General features: G+C 49.7%; 1 protein-coding gene and 1 long non-coding RNA gene across 7 annotated transcripts in view; one reads left to right on the top strand and one right to left on the bottom strand.

Annotated features, from left to right (window-relative positions):
• The first annotated feature begins 348 nt into the window (after window positions 1–348).
• The window catches only part of TOM1L2 (target of myb1 like 2 membrane trafficking protein), a 59,815-nt gene continuing 43,871 nt past the window's right edge, over window positions 349–16,292 (top strand). For all 5 annotated transcript variants that reach the window (XM_014604317.3, XM_006272702.4, XM_019482966.2 and 2 more), the window contains exon 1: window positions 349–450. In XM_014604317.3, the coding sequence (XP_014459803.1) occupies window positions 399–450 (52 nt within the window). In that variant the 5' untranslated portion in view covers window positions 349–398. The remainder of the gene's footprint in view (window positions 451–16,292) is intronic.
• Window positions 2,878–16,292, bottom strand: part of LOC109282101 (uncharacterized) — a 57,213-nt gene continuing 43,798 nt past the window's right edge. The window contains exons 5-7 of one of the 2 annotated variants that reach the window (XR_009456344.1): window positions 8,526–8,646; window positions 6,913–7,098; window positions 2,878–6,443 (exon numbers count right to left, since the gene is read on the bottom strand). This is a non-coding gene — a long non-coding RNA (uncharacterized LOC109282101). Of the gene's footprint in view, window positions 7,099–8,525; window positions 8,647–16,292 lie in introns of both variants that reach the window. The other variant, XR_002088978.2, reaches the window with a different exon arrangement.

Genomic DNA, 16,292 nt, shown 5'->3' with positions numbered 1-16,292 from the left:
GAAAAGGGGTGTGAAGCTCCGCCGCCAATCAGACCGCGAGGAAACCAAGTCGACCAATCAGAGTGGGCAGCGCGCCTGGTGGGCGGATTTTAAAGTGATTGGTGTGGCTGCCACCCAATAGAATCGGGGGAATGGGAGAGGTGCTGTCCATTGGCGAGGGGCGGCAGGAGCTCCCGCCTCCCCTTTGCGTCAGTCGAAAACGAAGGAGTCGCGCAGGGAGAGGGGCGGGGCTCTCTGATTGGCACGCTCTTCAGCCAACCCAGCGGGGCGAGCCTGCGGCATGGGCGGGGCCACGGGCGGTGCCGGCGGCTCGGATTGGGCGGCGCGGATGCCGCTCGGCGAGGGGCGGGGTCGGGGTTGCGGGCCGGGTCGGGCCGGCTGTTTGTTGTCATCCCAAGATGGAGTTTCTGCTGGGGAACCCGTTCAGCACCCCGGTGGGGCAGAGCCTGGGTGAGCGCGCCGCGCCGCGCCGGGGGGCAGGGGCCGCGCCGCGCCGCGCTGTCCCCGCGCCCGGCCGCATCGGGCCCTCGGGCCGCGCTGCGTGTGGGGGCGCCGTGGGTCGGGGTAGAGCGGGGGGGAGGGGCGCGAGCCAGCGCGTCGACCTGTGTGCGCGCGTGCATGTGTGCGGGCCTGTGCACACGAGTGTGCCACTGTGTGCGTGTCCGTGTCTCTGTCTGTGCACACTTGCATCTGTGGCTGTGTGTGTCTGTGTGCGTATGTGCATGTGTTTCTGTGCACACCTGCATCTGTGCCTGTGTCTGCACACGTGCAGGTGTGTAGGCGTGCCTGTGCGTGTGTGTGCATCTGACCTTGTTGTCTGTGCGTGTGTGTGCGCATCCGTGCGTGTATCAGTCTGTGTCTGTGGCGTGTGCCGCGAAGCAGCCGTGGTTGCGGTGAGCAGTGGACGCGGGGTGCAGCGCGCCGGCAGGCAAACGTCGGTGCGGTTTCATGGACGGGAGAGGGGAGCCCGCGCCCGCGCTGCGCCTCTTCTCTTTTGCTCCGAGCCGGGCCGCGCCGCGCGGAAGCAGGCGGGCGGGCGGGGGCCTTTCCGCCGGGCCGCGTGGGTATTGCGGAGGGCTAGCGCCGGCCCAGGCCCAGAGCGTCAGTGACGGCGGTGAAGCGCGCCTCCGGACGCGGGAGTGCCGGGTCACGTGCCAGCCGGGCGTGTGGTGTGTGGAAGTCGTTCCCACTTGGCTGTCAGCGCGGGGTTGATATGGCCAGCGATCATTTTCAGGCGCCGCGTCACAGAAATCGCCGCGTCTGTCACTGATTGAAAACCTCGGTGGCAGTGGACTGTAGGAGAGGGCGTGGGCTGCCGGACCCGGGACTGAGATACCTTCTCCCTAAACATCGTCCCTGCAGGGCTGGGCAAAGACACGTGGCCAGGGCACGATGGAGAAGCTCGCATGGGCACAGAAGTGTGTGACTTTTATGTGAACAAATGCTGCCCTGTTCCTCCTGGACCGATTCACAGCTGTAGGTCTCGTTAGCGAGCAGGGAGCACTATCACCATGTCACAGGTGGGGAAACTGAGGCGCGTGTGCCTAGGGTCACATGGCACAAGGTGCTGCTCAGTGAACGTAATGGTGAACAGGGGTTGCCAGCGTCCCCTCCAGGCTGTCAAATGACAACCAGGTGGTAGCCGTCCCTTGTAGATGCGTGTCCACCGGATTGTGCTGCCCCAGGACCTTGCTGGTTGAATCCCAGCACAGGACTGACTTGAAGATTTACCCTGAAACCTGGCGCAGAACGTGGCTGCGGACACACTTCATTGTGCTTTTGCCCAGCGACACGGTACCGTGTGCTCCTCGATCACGCTGGCGTCTGGTTCATTGCTCGATGCAGCCCAGACCCTTGGAGCTGAAGCTCCAAAGGGCTTCACCCCCGTGGCTCTCGCTGCCCCTGCCTTGCCCTGTGTTGTGCCGTGCAGCTGAGCGCAGCTACAACAGGGGAGCTTATCACCCCTTTTGCCCAGGGTTGGTGGCAAGGCATTTGGCAACGGGCCCCAGACTCTGCATGGGCATCTACTCATGACCTTCAAGAGCCTAACGGCATTGACCTTCAGAGAACAAACCCCGGCTTGTCTGTTTGCCCAGGCTGTTCTGAAGAGCATGGACCCAGTGGGTGGAGGGTCCCCGCTGTTGAGGCTGCAAAATGCTTTAGCACTGATGCATCTCTTCAGGCTCACGCGAGATCCTGCATGGGGAACTAGGCTTCTGTGATGGGTTCCCAGTGGAAATTGGGGGCAGAGTAGCACTGAGCAGAGAATAGGAAGAGCCTGGGAAAATGCACAGAGAGACGAGTCCTTTGTTCCCCTAGTGTCTGGAAGAGTCTGGCCTGGTGAGGACACGGCAGTTTCCAGCAGCAAGAGTCTGCCTGAGGGTCCACAGTCATCTCTGTAAATCACATTTTTATGGTTGCTTGCTCGAGGAAGCCATCTTTAAAGTGCGGCAGCTCAAAGGTTACTAAAACAAACATCCTTCCCACGTGTTACAGAGAGCGCTGGAGCTTATTCAGACCCATTGGATCACAGCGGGCTGAAGTACCGCCGACCTGTTAGCTCAGACTCGGGGTTGTTTGCACGTCATTGAACTTGCACCTGGGAAACTGGATAGCTGCTTTGAGTTCCTAGTTCTCTTGTGCGGCTGCTGCAGGGGAAGGTTTCCATCCAAATCAGGCCCTGCTACATTGAGTTTATAAATCCTTACAGTGCAAAGGATTGATGCCAGGCAGTGATCTGTAAAATGGGTCCCTTGGAGGTAGAACAAACAGTGAATGTGCATATTCCTCTTCTGGGAAAATGCATGCTCTGCTTAAATCATCGCAGTCTGAGGAAGCTTGGCTGTGACCCAAAGGCCTCAGGCTGCCAAGTCCAGGATAAGAACTAAGTGGCGTGATATAACCTACAACTTTCTCCCTAATGCTAACATCTTTTAGGAGGGAGGGGAGTTCCGGATCCAAGTCTCCAAAATTAATCGGGCATTGACAGAAATCAGCTGGCTTTTGTTTCTTTAGTAGCTGTCTCTCCAAAGGTTGGGTGCCTTTAAGGCCGGTGTCCGGGCCAAAATCACATGGCTTTGGCGACCTGTGAGTACGGATTGCAGGACTGGACCCTGGCGTCGGAGCCAGGTTGGATGAAAACTGCTGTGATTTGCAAAGGTGTATTCTTAAGGAAGCCACAAAAGCAGCGTTTCAGCAGAGGATACAGGGACACTTTATTGAAGTGATGGTGAAACCAGACAACCTTCCCATTGATTTTATCCAGGCACTTGTAGTTTCCATTTCAAGGCAGTTCAATCGATGCTAAATGTGATGCAGAGAGAATCTTGCTAGGGCTTTTTTTCGTAAAATGAAAAATTAGTGCCAGCTCTCTGACCCTTAATATCTTTTGGTTTCCTTTTCTGCATGGACAGCTCTTCAGGGCTTCCTGTAGATAGCTTCTAATGTATGTTTGATGAGTAAATGCACTAATAACTGTAAATGCAAGGAGAGGAGGCAATATTATGGCAGACATGCATTTTAAGGACCTAAAGAGACTAAACCTCATGTTCCACTGTCCAAAAGTCTCTAAATTTCTTTCCAAGTTAACTGGTGCAAACCCAAGAAAAACATACTTTTTAGAGGACTGACTTTCCCCAGGACAACACTGAGTGTTTAAACCGTCGCCGGGGAACCACTAAGCAAATGAGGACTGCAAACTTGCCTCAAGCTCTTTCAGCTCGAATGGGCTGTTCTGCTAGAAGAATCTTCCACACGTTTGGTTGTAACCAAAAATTTTCCAGCAGGAAGGCTGGTTCTTACACAGAACCACTGAAGTGCCTTGTACTCTTTGGAGGGTGGGTTGATCTGAATTGCAAGGCTGGAATAATTATTCTTACTGTCAGCATTTCAAATACAGGTGGGGTAATTTCGTGCAGCAAAATGAGAAGTTACCGACTAGCCCACAAAGAGTTAGGCAGGGAAACTGCTCTCTCTATAGGTATGGGAAATACACTGACATGGACTCGCCCGCTAGGTAGATGGTCCATACCTTGCCTTCCAGCGTTCATCTGCGTTCATGCCGGTTGAGCAAGCCTCAGTCTGATAAAGTGCTTTGAGTTTTATAAGATTATTTGGATCTGGCTTTCACTTCCTGAGAATGGATTATGCTAGAAAGAAAAATCTCCCTGCCATATGAAACGGGATATCCTGGCTTTGAAAGGAGCAAATAAATATGAGTCATAAATCTGCTAACTTGGGGAAACCACATGCATGTGTGAAGTTGGATAATTAGTATAATGCCATTTAATACTAGGTTCCTAAGACTGGATTTATTTCATAGGCACAAAAGCAGATTGTAGTTCAGGAAGGTATTAGACCCCGTATTTTTGAGTACTGCAATTTTATCTTGTGGCAGCACAGTGCACTTAAGTATATATTCGATTGGGTTCAAAATATAAATCTGTATGTGCCGGGTTGCAAGCAGAGGACAGCTGGTTCCCAGTATGCTGCTGCCCTCGTCGTTGACTCTGCAGATTTTGAAGGCATATATTTTGAGCACGCTAAATAATTAAAGGGCACACAAGGTGGGCTTTTTTTAACTGCTTCATCCTAAGCAATTTGCTCACGGTGCTTCTCCGTTCTTCCTCTGCGCGCTTGGAGCTGTGTGGCTGTTTCTTTGTGGAGCGCCGACTGAAGGCAAATTTCACGAGAGAATTTGGAATAATTTTTTTGTTGTTGTTTAACCTAGTTTCAGCGTTTAATGAAGCTTTGCGGAAGATGACTAAGATTTTGATGGGGCTTGTGGGATGACATTTCTCTCAAGTGTTCTCTTCCTGGTGGGGGGGATGGACATGACCTGGTATTTGCAGAGGCAACGCTGGTTGGGGGCTGCCTGGCAATCGCATCAGCTTCCTATTCTTGGCTCTTCCAGTTCATTAGTAAATGACTTTAAGCCAGCCACTTAACTCTGTGCTTGGCTTCGGGATCTGTATCGCATGTAGTAGATGAGAGGCTGAAATGTTTCTAAAGCATTTTGAAGGCACTAAAAAGAGATGCTTGTAGAAGCCCCGAACGTTATGAAAGGTACCCAGGGACTGGCCTGCAGTTGGCATTTGATGTCACATCAAAGGCATTTTTGTCATGCTTGGTGCCACAGATCTCCATGGGTACTACAGAAGCAGCTTTCAGGCGGCTTGCTTATTTGCATGCAGGCGGGAACCTCAGAAATACTGGCTTTCTGCATTTTTTAAGTCTTGTTGCAGGGTTTAACGTGGGAGGAAAGAACCCAGTCCTCTGTAGAAGGCCACGTCTGCTGGATTTGTTTAGTTGCCATCTAGTTTGCTCCTGGCTATTCTGCTTGTTCCTTCTGGTCCCCTCCTTTGGAAAAGATTCCCAGGAAGCAGCCCAGTTCTTGATGGCTAGGAAGTCTTAGCCTGAGTGCTTAGCGAGGACCAAGCCTCTCTTCCCTCTGGAGCAGGTGGTCTGCTTCAGGTTCCCATGTTGCCTCTCCATAAATCACAGGTTCAAACCTTTCCACGCTCTGATTTATAAATACCCTTGCAGTTATTCCAGAAGGTGCGAGGCACATGGCAGTAACACATCCGTTACTGAAAGCAGCCTCTTTAAAACTGGTCTGTACAACCTGGAGCGGCAGGATGAGCCGTGCAGGAGTAGCATAGAGATGCAGTGCATTAGTCAATAAAAACATACTTTTACAGCAGGGGTCTCAACCTTTTTAGACTCAAGGCCCCCTTTGAAGGGTACTGAGATTCCTATTTGAAGTCTCTTTGAATTATGCATAGGTGTTTGCACACCTAACCGTGCTGATCCTGGGTGCCACCCCTAAAAGCATCTTGTGGCAGCTACAGCACCCTGGTTGAGAATCACTGATTTATAGGCAGACAAGGTTCCTTCAGCGTATCTGATACCTTTTATTAGACCAACCCAAATAGTTGGAGAATAGTTATTAAGCAAGCTTTCGGGTTCAAAAACCCTTTGTCAAGCTAAGGAAGTTTCAGCAGTTGGTGTGTGCTCTTCCTGGATTTATAGGAAAGTGTTATCAATGCCAAGTTTGTCTTTGTTAGACCCTACTTACCAGTGCTTCTGTGACTCCTGCTTCAGAGAAACCCTCCCGGGGTTCAAGATACAATGCTGACAAACAGCAAAGCAGCTTCCTATACAAGCTTCAGGAAACTGAGAAGACAAGAAAGCTTTCTAGATTCAACCTGTTATGTGCTCTGGTTACTTTGTAGGGCTGATTGTTCTCTAGGGAGCATGTCACAAACTGTTCTCCCATTTAGCAATCAAACAAGGTCCTAGGTTAGAACGATTCACGGGGTGGCAAGATTTAGCAGCCTGTTCCAATTCAGGCCGGAGAAGCTGCCATGCAGAAGGAAGGCAAATGATTTTGTGATAAGCTGTCTGGACCCCCAGTTACTTGACGGAGCATCAGTCTTGGGTATCTGAAGTAAAACAGATTGTGATCAAATAATTGACTGGGAAGCGAGCTCAGAGGCTTCTGATTTTGAGCACTGTTAACTTGGCCGTGTTGCCTCTTTTATGTTTTTATGGGATACATCTATGGAGAGAAATATAATGAACTCTGCATTTGACAAGAGCAGTGGGTGGAAAATTAATATTCCCAGCATTGCTGATTAAATGTAGACGGAGAGGACCTCAAAGCTGGGGTTTCCTGACTTCACAGTGCTTGTTTCTTATCTTGCGCCTTGCACGAATGATATTTTTCTGTGTTTATTTTCCTATTTTGAAGGTTATTAAGAAAAAAGGCACCCCTCCGTCCCCCGAAAACAACCAACAAACAAACTAATCAACCCTTGGTCTCGCACGCAGACATTTTAAGCTCCGTCCGCTTTAGCCATCACAGTAGTTCATTCTGGAGCCGAGCACCTTTTTAATATAGAGACACCCTACCTGCATCCTGAGACCCAGATTATTCTTTTAATGCAGAGCTGTAGCACTGTCTTTCCCATTCCCAGTTCCAGAAAGACTGAATTTGTCTTCGCATGTGGGTCTTTGCCAAACGGATCAGCAAAAACACTCAGAGGACGGACGAGGCTGAAGAGTTTCTAGCTGCAGTCAGGTTCGACCTGGGCAAACCTAGAAATGAGGCATTGGTTTTTGTTCCTTGAGTGTGCTAAATTCAAACTACTATCAGGAGCATAAGCAGGACAGGTAAGTGGGGCACTAGCTCCAGATGCCAACTATGAGGGGGACACCAGAATCCCCTGCCCGCAAGAAGTCTTTGCCACAGAAGGGGCGGCCTGCCCTTCCCAGCCACGGAGCTGGGCAGTGCCATGCCACACCAAGCAGTGTATCTAGGGTATTGAGGAAAGGGAGGGGGAAATGGGGAAAATGCAGTGATGCTCCCTCCAACCCTGGGTAGCCTTTGCCAGAGCAAGCACAGCCCTGCACCCAGTATTTATATGGTAACGGGGCACCAGGGTCAGCTCTATGACTACTGCCACTGGAGCAAACACTGCTACAGCAGCAGCAATGGCAGCCTTAGCCCAGGCAGGTAAGACTTCCCTTCCCTTCACCCATGCCCGCCCCTCCTTCCTGTGGTCGGCATACCCTCGCCCCTCCCTGCACACTTGGGGAGCTCACAATACCTCCGACTATTCTGGTAGTAAACCAGTTCGATTTGGACCTAGATTTCACCTGCTCCATTTCAGCCCTAGGGCTTATTTTGGAAACTGTACCGTAGCAGCAGCAGAGAGGGTGCTTGTCCTCTGCAAATGCGATTCCTCGGTGTCTATCGAGAGAGCGCTCCTGTTACACGCTATATTGTCTAGCTGAATATTAAGCAGCAATTGACCACTGCATGTCTTGGCTGCTTGATTTTTCACAGTGATACGTAGGCTCTGCTAGCACAGTTTGTTTATAATGAATGGGGGGTCTGTCTTGCATTGCTGCAAGCAGTTTTAATCGGAGCAGAATATTTCCCAAGAAACCAAGCGCATGGCACAAATTGTCACCATAACAGCCGTGCGAACAGGAGGAAGTTAAGAGCCAGCACAGATTTGACATTTGTCACTAAGGCCTGGTATTGGTTAAGCTATAATAAATCATCTGATTTTACCAGTATCTCAAAACTGGCCTCTTTAGAGAGGACACGCTGGTCCTCTAATTCAAAGAGTACTTTAGGGAGAAGGAGCCGTCCCAAATCTTTGGAAAGTTTTCTGTTGGCACAAATAAGGGCCAATGGTTGATTAGACAACAAGCCATTGTAGCCGCCAGGAGATGGTCGGTTAACCGGGGAGTGAGATCCCTTTCTATTTAAGAGCGTATAGTTGCGCCCGTTGAACTGGAGCCGCTGCCAGACTCGGAAAGCGACTGAAGTTCAGCGAAGAAAAGCCCCACCGTTCAGTTGCAGTGCATTCGTGTATGTGTTTCGCATGCTCTAATAAGCCCAGCAGGCTTTAAAATCCCTATCTAATACGGTGGCTTAACGCGGTCAGCGAGTGGGGAAAATCTCTTTTCCAGCCGCGTTCCTGGGAGTGCATTAACCTTGCTTCTTGCTTTACCCGGTGGAGTGGGAAGTCCTCCTTGTGCTGCTCAGAGCAGTGGCAGGTGCTGCATGCATGGCTGCGCTTCGATGGCCACTCTGGCACTTGTTTTCTCTGCGGCAGAAAATTGCTCCCCAGTCTGGAACAAAAGCGTGCACACAAAGAGTGTTGATACAGAGTTAAATGCAGCTATGTGGATTATATTGGGAATGCTAAAAAGTATGCTACTGCCATGGTGTCCAGTCCTAGCAAACATTGCTCCCCCACAGCTCTGCTGTGATGCCGCATGTGTGAAGGAATATCGTAAGGCCATCGGTAACCCAGACCTCCCAATCAACAAAGACATCACCACACCACCATTGGATAAGTTCAAATCTAGAAAACCCTTCTGGAAATACGCCTAGAAGATCTATGATGATAACAAGAGCACCAAAGAACGATGGAGGGAAGCCTGGGCAAATACCAACCTGCCGCTGAAATACATCATCAGCGACCCTGCAATCCCCCAGCCAGGGCTTGACCTACGGAGAAAGATTTGGTCCTCCCTGCATCGCAGCCAGACAATTCATGGAAAGTGTGGAGTGGCGAATCGAAGAGAGTCCGAGTTGCGATTGTGGTGCAATTTTTCAGACGGTGCAACACTGTGAACAACTGTCCAATTAGATCATGTAATGGTGATTTAAAATCAGTCCACACAGCTACCCCTGAAGCAGCAGAATGGTTATCAGATTTAGATATTAATCTATGAATGTTGTGATCCTAAAACATCATACAAAAAAAAGAAGAAGAATGGCATCCAGGATGCTGGGGAAGATACTAGATGGCTCCATTCAAGGAGAAAGCAGCAGCCTCACCCACATGCAAGGTATCTTCTTCCAAAGGACTTGGGAACAGATGGCAGATGCCTAGGAAGCTACGTAGAGCAAGTATGTTCAAGGGCAAGAGTGGAAGGGGTAAATTAAAACCTGGGGGAAACTGGAGCTATGATAAAAGCAGGACAGCTTGACAGCCTAATGGTGCTAGGCCCAGAAGCTGGTCAGAAGAGCGATGGGCAAGGCCCCCAGTGAAGTCCAGGGGCAATTCTTTACTGATCTTTGTAGCTGTCCCAAACAGTCATGGTGAAACTCCCCTGGGAGCCTTGTGCTGTCAAAAGGGCTCCCAGTGGCAGCACTGGAGCCAACAGTTGTTCACCATAGTGGGATTCACATTGGGTGCAGACTTCCCTGAGAAGGGCTGTGCAGATGGGTAAATGCCAGGTCTTTTCAGGGGTAATGCGTTTAGTGGCTGGGAAAAGGCAGCGGGCAGCAGGGCAGCCTTCATAAAAACAGATTAGGGGGACAGTTATCCCTGTTGTCCAAGAGGGCTTCATCTAGCCACCAGGAACCCCACTTGTGCAAGCAAGGAGACTGGAAGTAGCACCCGGCCATCACTGATGGCAAGCTGTACGGGGGGAGGAAGGTGAGGGGGCTTGAGGGAGGCAGGACTTGATTTTCTCTTTCATGAGGCTTATTCTGATCTTCTTGTGGATGTGAAGGAAGGCGGCACGATAGAGTGGCAAAGTGATGCAAGACATGCCAGGAGGGCGACTCGTGTTCCCGCACAAGCTACAAACACCTGGTGGTTCTCTGCCCCTTGGCGGGTGGATAACCAGCGTTTTCCAGCAGACATTTATTTGCACTCAGTATGCCAGCTATAGTACCCCGCATTTCTCAAATGGGGGGACAGGCTGAGCTTGTAGATGGTATGTGAAAGGAGGGGGTGAGAAAAAGGAACCGTAAATGAAAGAAAATAGAGGCAAAGTCTGCAGGATCTCGTAGTTTGTCCGAGCGGTTACAGCGTGGCTGTACCAACAGTCCTCCTGGTTGTTACCCACAGCACAGAGGATCTCCCCCCAAACTCAGAGACCGCCGCACCAGCGGGAGATGCGTGCGGTCCCACCCAGTTCGCGCATCCCTCTCCTGCCATAATTATCTTGTACAAATGTTTGCTTGGACGTCTCCAGTCTCACCATAGTCGAAGAGCGAGCTTGTTCTAGCAACTGCTTTCTCTGTGGGAGCCCCAAAGACTTTGCCTTTTTGTCTCCTGCTAAACATAATTGGAGTTTCAGTCCCATTTTGAACATGGGCAGTTGACTTCGGCAGTGACCTTCGGGAAATGGAGCGCTCGAGCTGGAGGCTCCTGGTTCGTCTGCGCGTAGTGGTTTGTTTGCAGCAAGCAACTTGTTACGAGCTGGCTCCCATAGATGAGAGCAGATTTCTTAGACTTTGCAGCTGAAGTGGATTAAAAATTCCTAGAACATTTCATCCATGAAAGGTAATTAGTTTTGTTTTATGAATATGTAAAGCACGTCGCTTGTAAGTACGGGAGTGAAGTCTCAAGTGAGTTATTAGAACTTGCTTTATTCGTGTACTACAGCATTAGCCATCAAGGGCTGATGGATACCAAGTGGGGCTCAGACACACGAGCTGCTTCTTTGCCACTAGCTGTTTGAACAGCCGGTCCCCGACCTGAGCATTCAGCCAAGACCTTCCAATGAGCTGCTAGCCCACGCTCTGTGCATGGACTCCTCTTCTCGCTCTCCTTAAAGCTTTTCAAGTCCTTGGGCTGCCAACCTCTCGCACGCTGAAAATCTTAGCTGGCATGCAAGTCCTGATGTGAAGTGGAATCCTCTTCCCTTGCCCTTGCGTCGTGCCTGCATCTCTGTGGTCTTAAGACTCCTTGTACTTATGTTCTTGTCTGCGTGTTACCAGCCCATATGGATGTATGTCCTCTTCTATTATAAACCAGCTTGTTTAAGTGGTTTTCACTTGGGCATCCTATACAATTTTTAGGGTAAATGGAGTTCATGGGTGTCTATACATGTGCAGCAAGGCTGCTCCAACGTGCCGTAATTACAGCATGTCGGAGCAGGCTCGATTAACCGAGTCTGCTGGAGCGTGCCAATCATCGCACTCCAGCGTTTTGTGTATTAGCATTGCCATGCTGCAAAATGGCAGTGGGGCGATTTAGCTAAAGCTCATTCGACGAGCTTTAGTGAAAGCGCCTGCGCTGCCATTTTGCAGCATGGGGATGCTGATATATGAGATGCTCTGGGCGCTTTAATTAGACCAGCTCTCGGAGCCACCCCCCATTCCCGGAGCATGTGTACAAATGCCGCGTTTGTACACTACCTATAAGAGAGTTATGCATAAAAAAGATCCACTCCTCTGAAATTTTGTGCAGACAAATATTGGAAGTTTAGTACCACTTTTCACAAATAAGATTGCTGCATGAGCATGAATGAAGCACTTGTCTTGAGTACATTGACACTTTCTTGTGGCTTGCTGCGGCTTATCCGGCTTGGTGAGCGTGCACTTCTGGCAATAAAGGTGCTTTTGGGAACAATCAGCATTCCACGTTTCTTAAGAATAACAGCACTTTGTTAGAAACATGTCTAATCTGCCCAGGTCTTTCTTTTTTGCTAGCAAATGATTTCATGCAGTCGGTCTTGTGGAGGAAATGGGCTTCATTCACCCCCTTTAAATACCTGTAGTGTATTCAGTTAGCACTAGGAAGTCCACGCTTCCATAATTTGAGGTGTCTGATAGATCCTGCAAAGCAGATTGCAAACTAAAAAAAGAAATTATACGTGCATCCTTTGACTAGAGCAGGTAGGATTTGGAGTTCAGATTGCCACACTGCATGATGATGATCACTGTACTGGTATGTGAAACAGCTGCCTTGTGGTTGCAGGGAGGAGTGAATGTTGACTGATGCAGTGCAATGGAAGGGGGTGACTAATCCAAGATCAGCAGTTTTCTTAAACAGTTCTTCACCCCTAAACCCAACCACAGAGTCAGAATTATAAAATCATAGAAAATGAGGGTTGGAAGGGACCTCAGGAGATCGCATCTGGTCCAACTCGCCAGCCCCAACTAGATTATCCCAGCCAAGGCTTTGATTGTCTAACGGGTCTTAAAAACCTCCGATGGTCTTAATAAGTCACAACACAGACAATCATACCCAAGAGGGAACGCTATAATTTGCATCCAGGAGGTTTTAATGTATGCTTTTGTCCTTTCCATCCTCAAAAGAAAGACGGGCACTCATGATACGGTGATACCAGATCACTGGAAACGGTGCTCAGAGGTTTGCAACGGGACATATTTTTGTCTCAGCTGATGATACATCACTACAAAGACCTGGATTATAGCAGAGGGTGCAACTTATCCTGAGAGAATTTCACTTCATCAGTCTGTGTGATATACTGAGCAAGGATTAGTCTCTGATATAAGAACATGCAGTAAAAACCCATATTTGCATTGGTCCAAAAAGAATAAAGCTTATCTATTAGCCAAACACGCTGCATTTTCTGAGGGAAGGCTTCATCTCTAGTGATGTCTGACACGAGCTGGATTTTGCCACGTGATGACAAAGCTACAGCCCCTTCTATAAAACACACAAGACTTTCAGTACTTCAGGTTCGTGGCAGGCAGGGCATCTTGCATAGGTCACTGCTCAAAGAGGCGATGCAGCGTCTCAGCACGGTGGATTCTGCTTTTAAATTTGCTACTTCAAAGAAATGCCTCTGAATTTTGCAAGTGGCTGGTTATGACCAGGAACCAGTTTCCTTTGACCTAATTCTGAAGGACGGCTATTTACGGTGCCAGGGTCAGCGCGTTAGCTGTAACGAGCGTACAGCCTGTAAGCAGTCGGAAGTGAAGCATTGCCTGGAATGAGTGAGAATCCACTGGGCTTTGCGGGGGCTTAGAAAAGCAAAGCCCTCCTCCTTCTTTCCACGTGGGGAGAGGGATGCATGCACACACATGCTGCATCTGCCCTTGGTGACACATGCCGGCTCCAGCAGGAACTCCAGGCAGGTGGGCAGTTGCAGAGAAGTCGGAACCGTATTGCTCTGCTTGGGGTCTAGATCCCAGTTTCCATCATGATAACTTAACTGCATTGCACCAAGCTGGACTGGAAGGACTTGTTCTGAATGACCTCTTTGGGGTGCCTGGTGCCACAATTCAGCTTTCCTTGGGAGCATGGGCTTCAATTTTAGCAGCAGTTGGGTTTTATGAGTAACTGCCTGGGCTAGAAATCACGGCAGTATTGATCAGAAAACTTGTATTTAAGTCCAGGACCCTTCCCTTTCCAAATGAACTGCCGTACCTCCTCCCACCACTGCAAGTGCCTTCTTAGTATTTAAAGATAGAGCCCACCACCATCTCTTCCTCTCCAGCAGGAAAGCAGCTTGCTGCGTTTTCTTGCTGTCCACGTGGACATTATCTTCACATACCTCTCCGGAGGGGTGAAATCTCTGGTTGTTCTTATTTCAAGCGCTAGAGTTTCAAGGTGCAGATCCGGTTCCTGGGCAGGTTCTGTCTCCTGCATGCATGAGCCTCACCCTTTCTCAACTGTTTGGTCGTTTCGTTGGGAGACTGCATGGGTGGAGGACACAGCTCTGAAGGACTGATCTCCAGTAAATAGTATTCAAAGCCAGCAACGTAACTAGGTAGGGTGATGGAGCAATTACCCCAGTCACTGACTCAGGAGGGGCAAAAAAACAGTTACTGTCGGCAGCTGCACAGTTGCGGTGGTGATCGTGCCAGTGACGTGGCGGCAACTGGAAGTCGCTGCTGCCTCTGGGTCCTGCATTCAGCAGGGAGTCAGTGCGGAGGATGAAGCATGTAGGTGGTGAGTGGTATCAACTAGAGCAGTGGTTTTCAACCTGGGGTCTGTGGACCCCTGGAGATATGCAGACTGTGTCTAAGGGGTCTGCAAAAGATGACGATGATTGATCAAAAGTAGGTGAATACCCACACATACAAAAAGGGGTCCACACCTCCATTCGAAATTTCCAAAGGTGTCCGCACCTCCATTTGAAATTTTTTAGGGGTCCACAAATGAAAAAAGGTTGAAAACCACTAACTAGAGCATTCAGTCCTAGATGTGAGTTTAGCGATTGACCAGCTGTTCCAGATGCCTGCATCACTGAGGCCTGGTCCCGATCTTCCCTGCTTTCTCTGTCCCCAGGAAGGATAAATGCTCAGCGTTAGGGCTGGCTGCCTACTGATCAAGCATAGAGTTCATTCAGCCCTTAGTGAAGGCAGCCTCCTTCACCTCTCAGACCTGCGGTATTAAGAAATGTCTAGGCACACAGAAGCAGTTGCGTGCAAAGGGCTTTCTTTCTGAAGACATCTTTATGGTTGGAGCATGATCTGAGAGCAGAGGCCCTGCTGCTAAACACCTGACAAGGTCTGAGCCTGCCTAGTCTGATGTGGGAGGATTCCTGATTTATTTTCTGCTGAAACTGCAGTCATAATGCAGATGATGGTTAGTTATGTGATGTTACCGTCATTATTTAATTTGATATGCAGTGAATCTGCTTTGCTTCCTGTCCTTAATGGCTGTCACGGACTCTACATACCGAAACAGCTGTTGTGGTCGCCCACGAGATGAATTTCAGCAGACGGTTAAGCAGTCCCCTTACAGATTTTGCTGTACTCCTGTTGCAGGGATGCTGAAATGTAGCTTGGAGATCCCTTCAAAAAGCACAACAGTGCACTGTTTCTCTGTCATCACAGCCTAGTAGCACATGGTGAATGGTTTGGCGAATTTCTGGCATTGGGGCGATGATCTCAAAAGAAAGGAATCGGACTGTTCATTAGAGAAAATGACCGTCCCCCACTGGATTTGAACAGGCTGCTTCCAAACTCTGCATCTTCGCTAAGTACTTTACATTTTATTCAGTCTTTGGCAATTTGGGTTTTCAGTTGAGATAATGGGTCAACCACAGACTCTGCCTGTTCATTTATTCAGCACCACGGATCTGTCTGTAAAGCATCGGGCACAACCACAGCCTGATTGCAAAGAGCTTTTAACCTGAGCATAGCTTGCACTTGACAAAGGAGAGCGGTGCACCGGGGGGAGGACCAAGGTCACAGCAGTCCCATGCAAATGGCCTTCGTCCATGATGTCTTGCATTTCAGTTTGACCCGGCTCGTTCAAGGTAGCTCATCCATTTTTCTCTGAAAATGCTGAGCTCAGCGGTTTAGGAGCAGGGCAGGGTGAGGAGCATCAAGAAGGGAGTCTGTAGCAAGACAGCTAAGTGGAAAATGGTGTTTGTCTAGCAAAGAACCCAGCATCCTTTATGAAACACTCGTTGGAAGAGTTCAACATTGAGCTATAAATTCAGAACAATGGTTCATTTCAAAAGCAGTGCTTGCATCAGAAAGGAAAACGCCCTGTGGGCTGCAGCAGCATAGTACTTTGTGACTATCTTTTTAAAAAAAAGCTAGTTTAAGGTCTTCAGCTTTCCTGGTGTTTCTGTGATGACTGTGCTCGTGAAACCTTCAGCGACTTCTCCCAGAGGGGTTATATGAGCACAGAGGTGAGGATGGAAAGTTTTCTGGGTGGAGGAGTCCTTTATCTTCTCCTGGGGTTAGCTCAGGGGCGGGCACAGTACGGCCTGCGAGCCAGATTGGGCCTGTGGCAGACTCTGTGTCCCAGTGGCCCCGTCCGTGTTGCTACAGCTAATTTCCACGGAGACCCCAGCAGTGGTGAGGCCGTCACACAACGGGGCTAGGGTTTTCGTGTGGACTGTCTCCAGCAGCGCTGTTAGGATGCGTGGCTGGACGGGGAGCTGCTCCAGGGCTGGGAACTCGCAGCAGTGACGACGTGGTCTGGAGCCCCGGCAGAACTGCTATCCACTGCCTGCACATCCCGGGCAAGGGCACGCAGCAGCGGATCGCAGCTCTACCCTGGCTCTGGACCATGCCATCACCACTGCAGGATCCCAGCTTC

The sequence above is a fragment of the Alligator mississippiensis genome, chromosome 13 (genome assembly GCF_030867095.1).
Source record: "Alligator mississippiensis isolate rAllMis1 chromosome 13, rAllMis1, whole genome shotgun sequence".
In the NCBI taxonomy this organism is placed as follows: Eukaryota; Metazoa; Chordata; order Crocodylia; family Alligatoridae; genus Alligator; species Alligator mississippiensis.
This window is presented reverse-complemented; position numbering and strand designations above follow the sequence as displayed.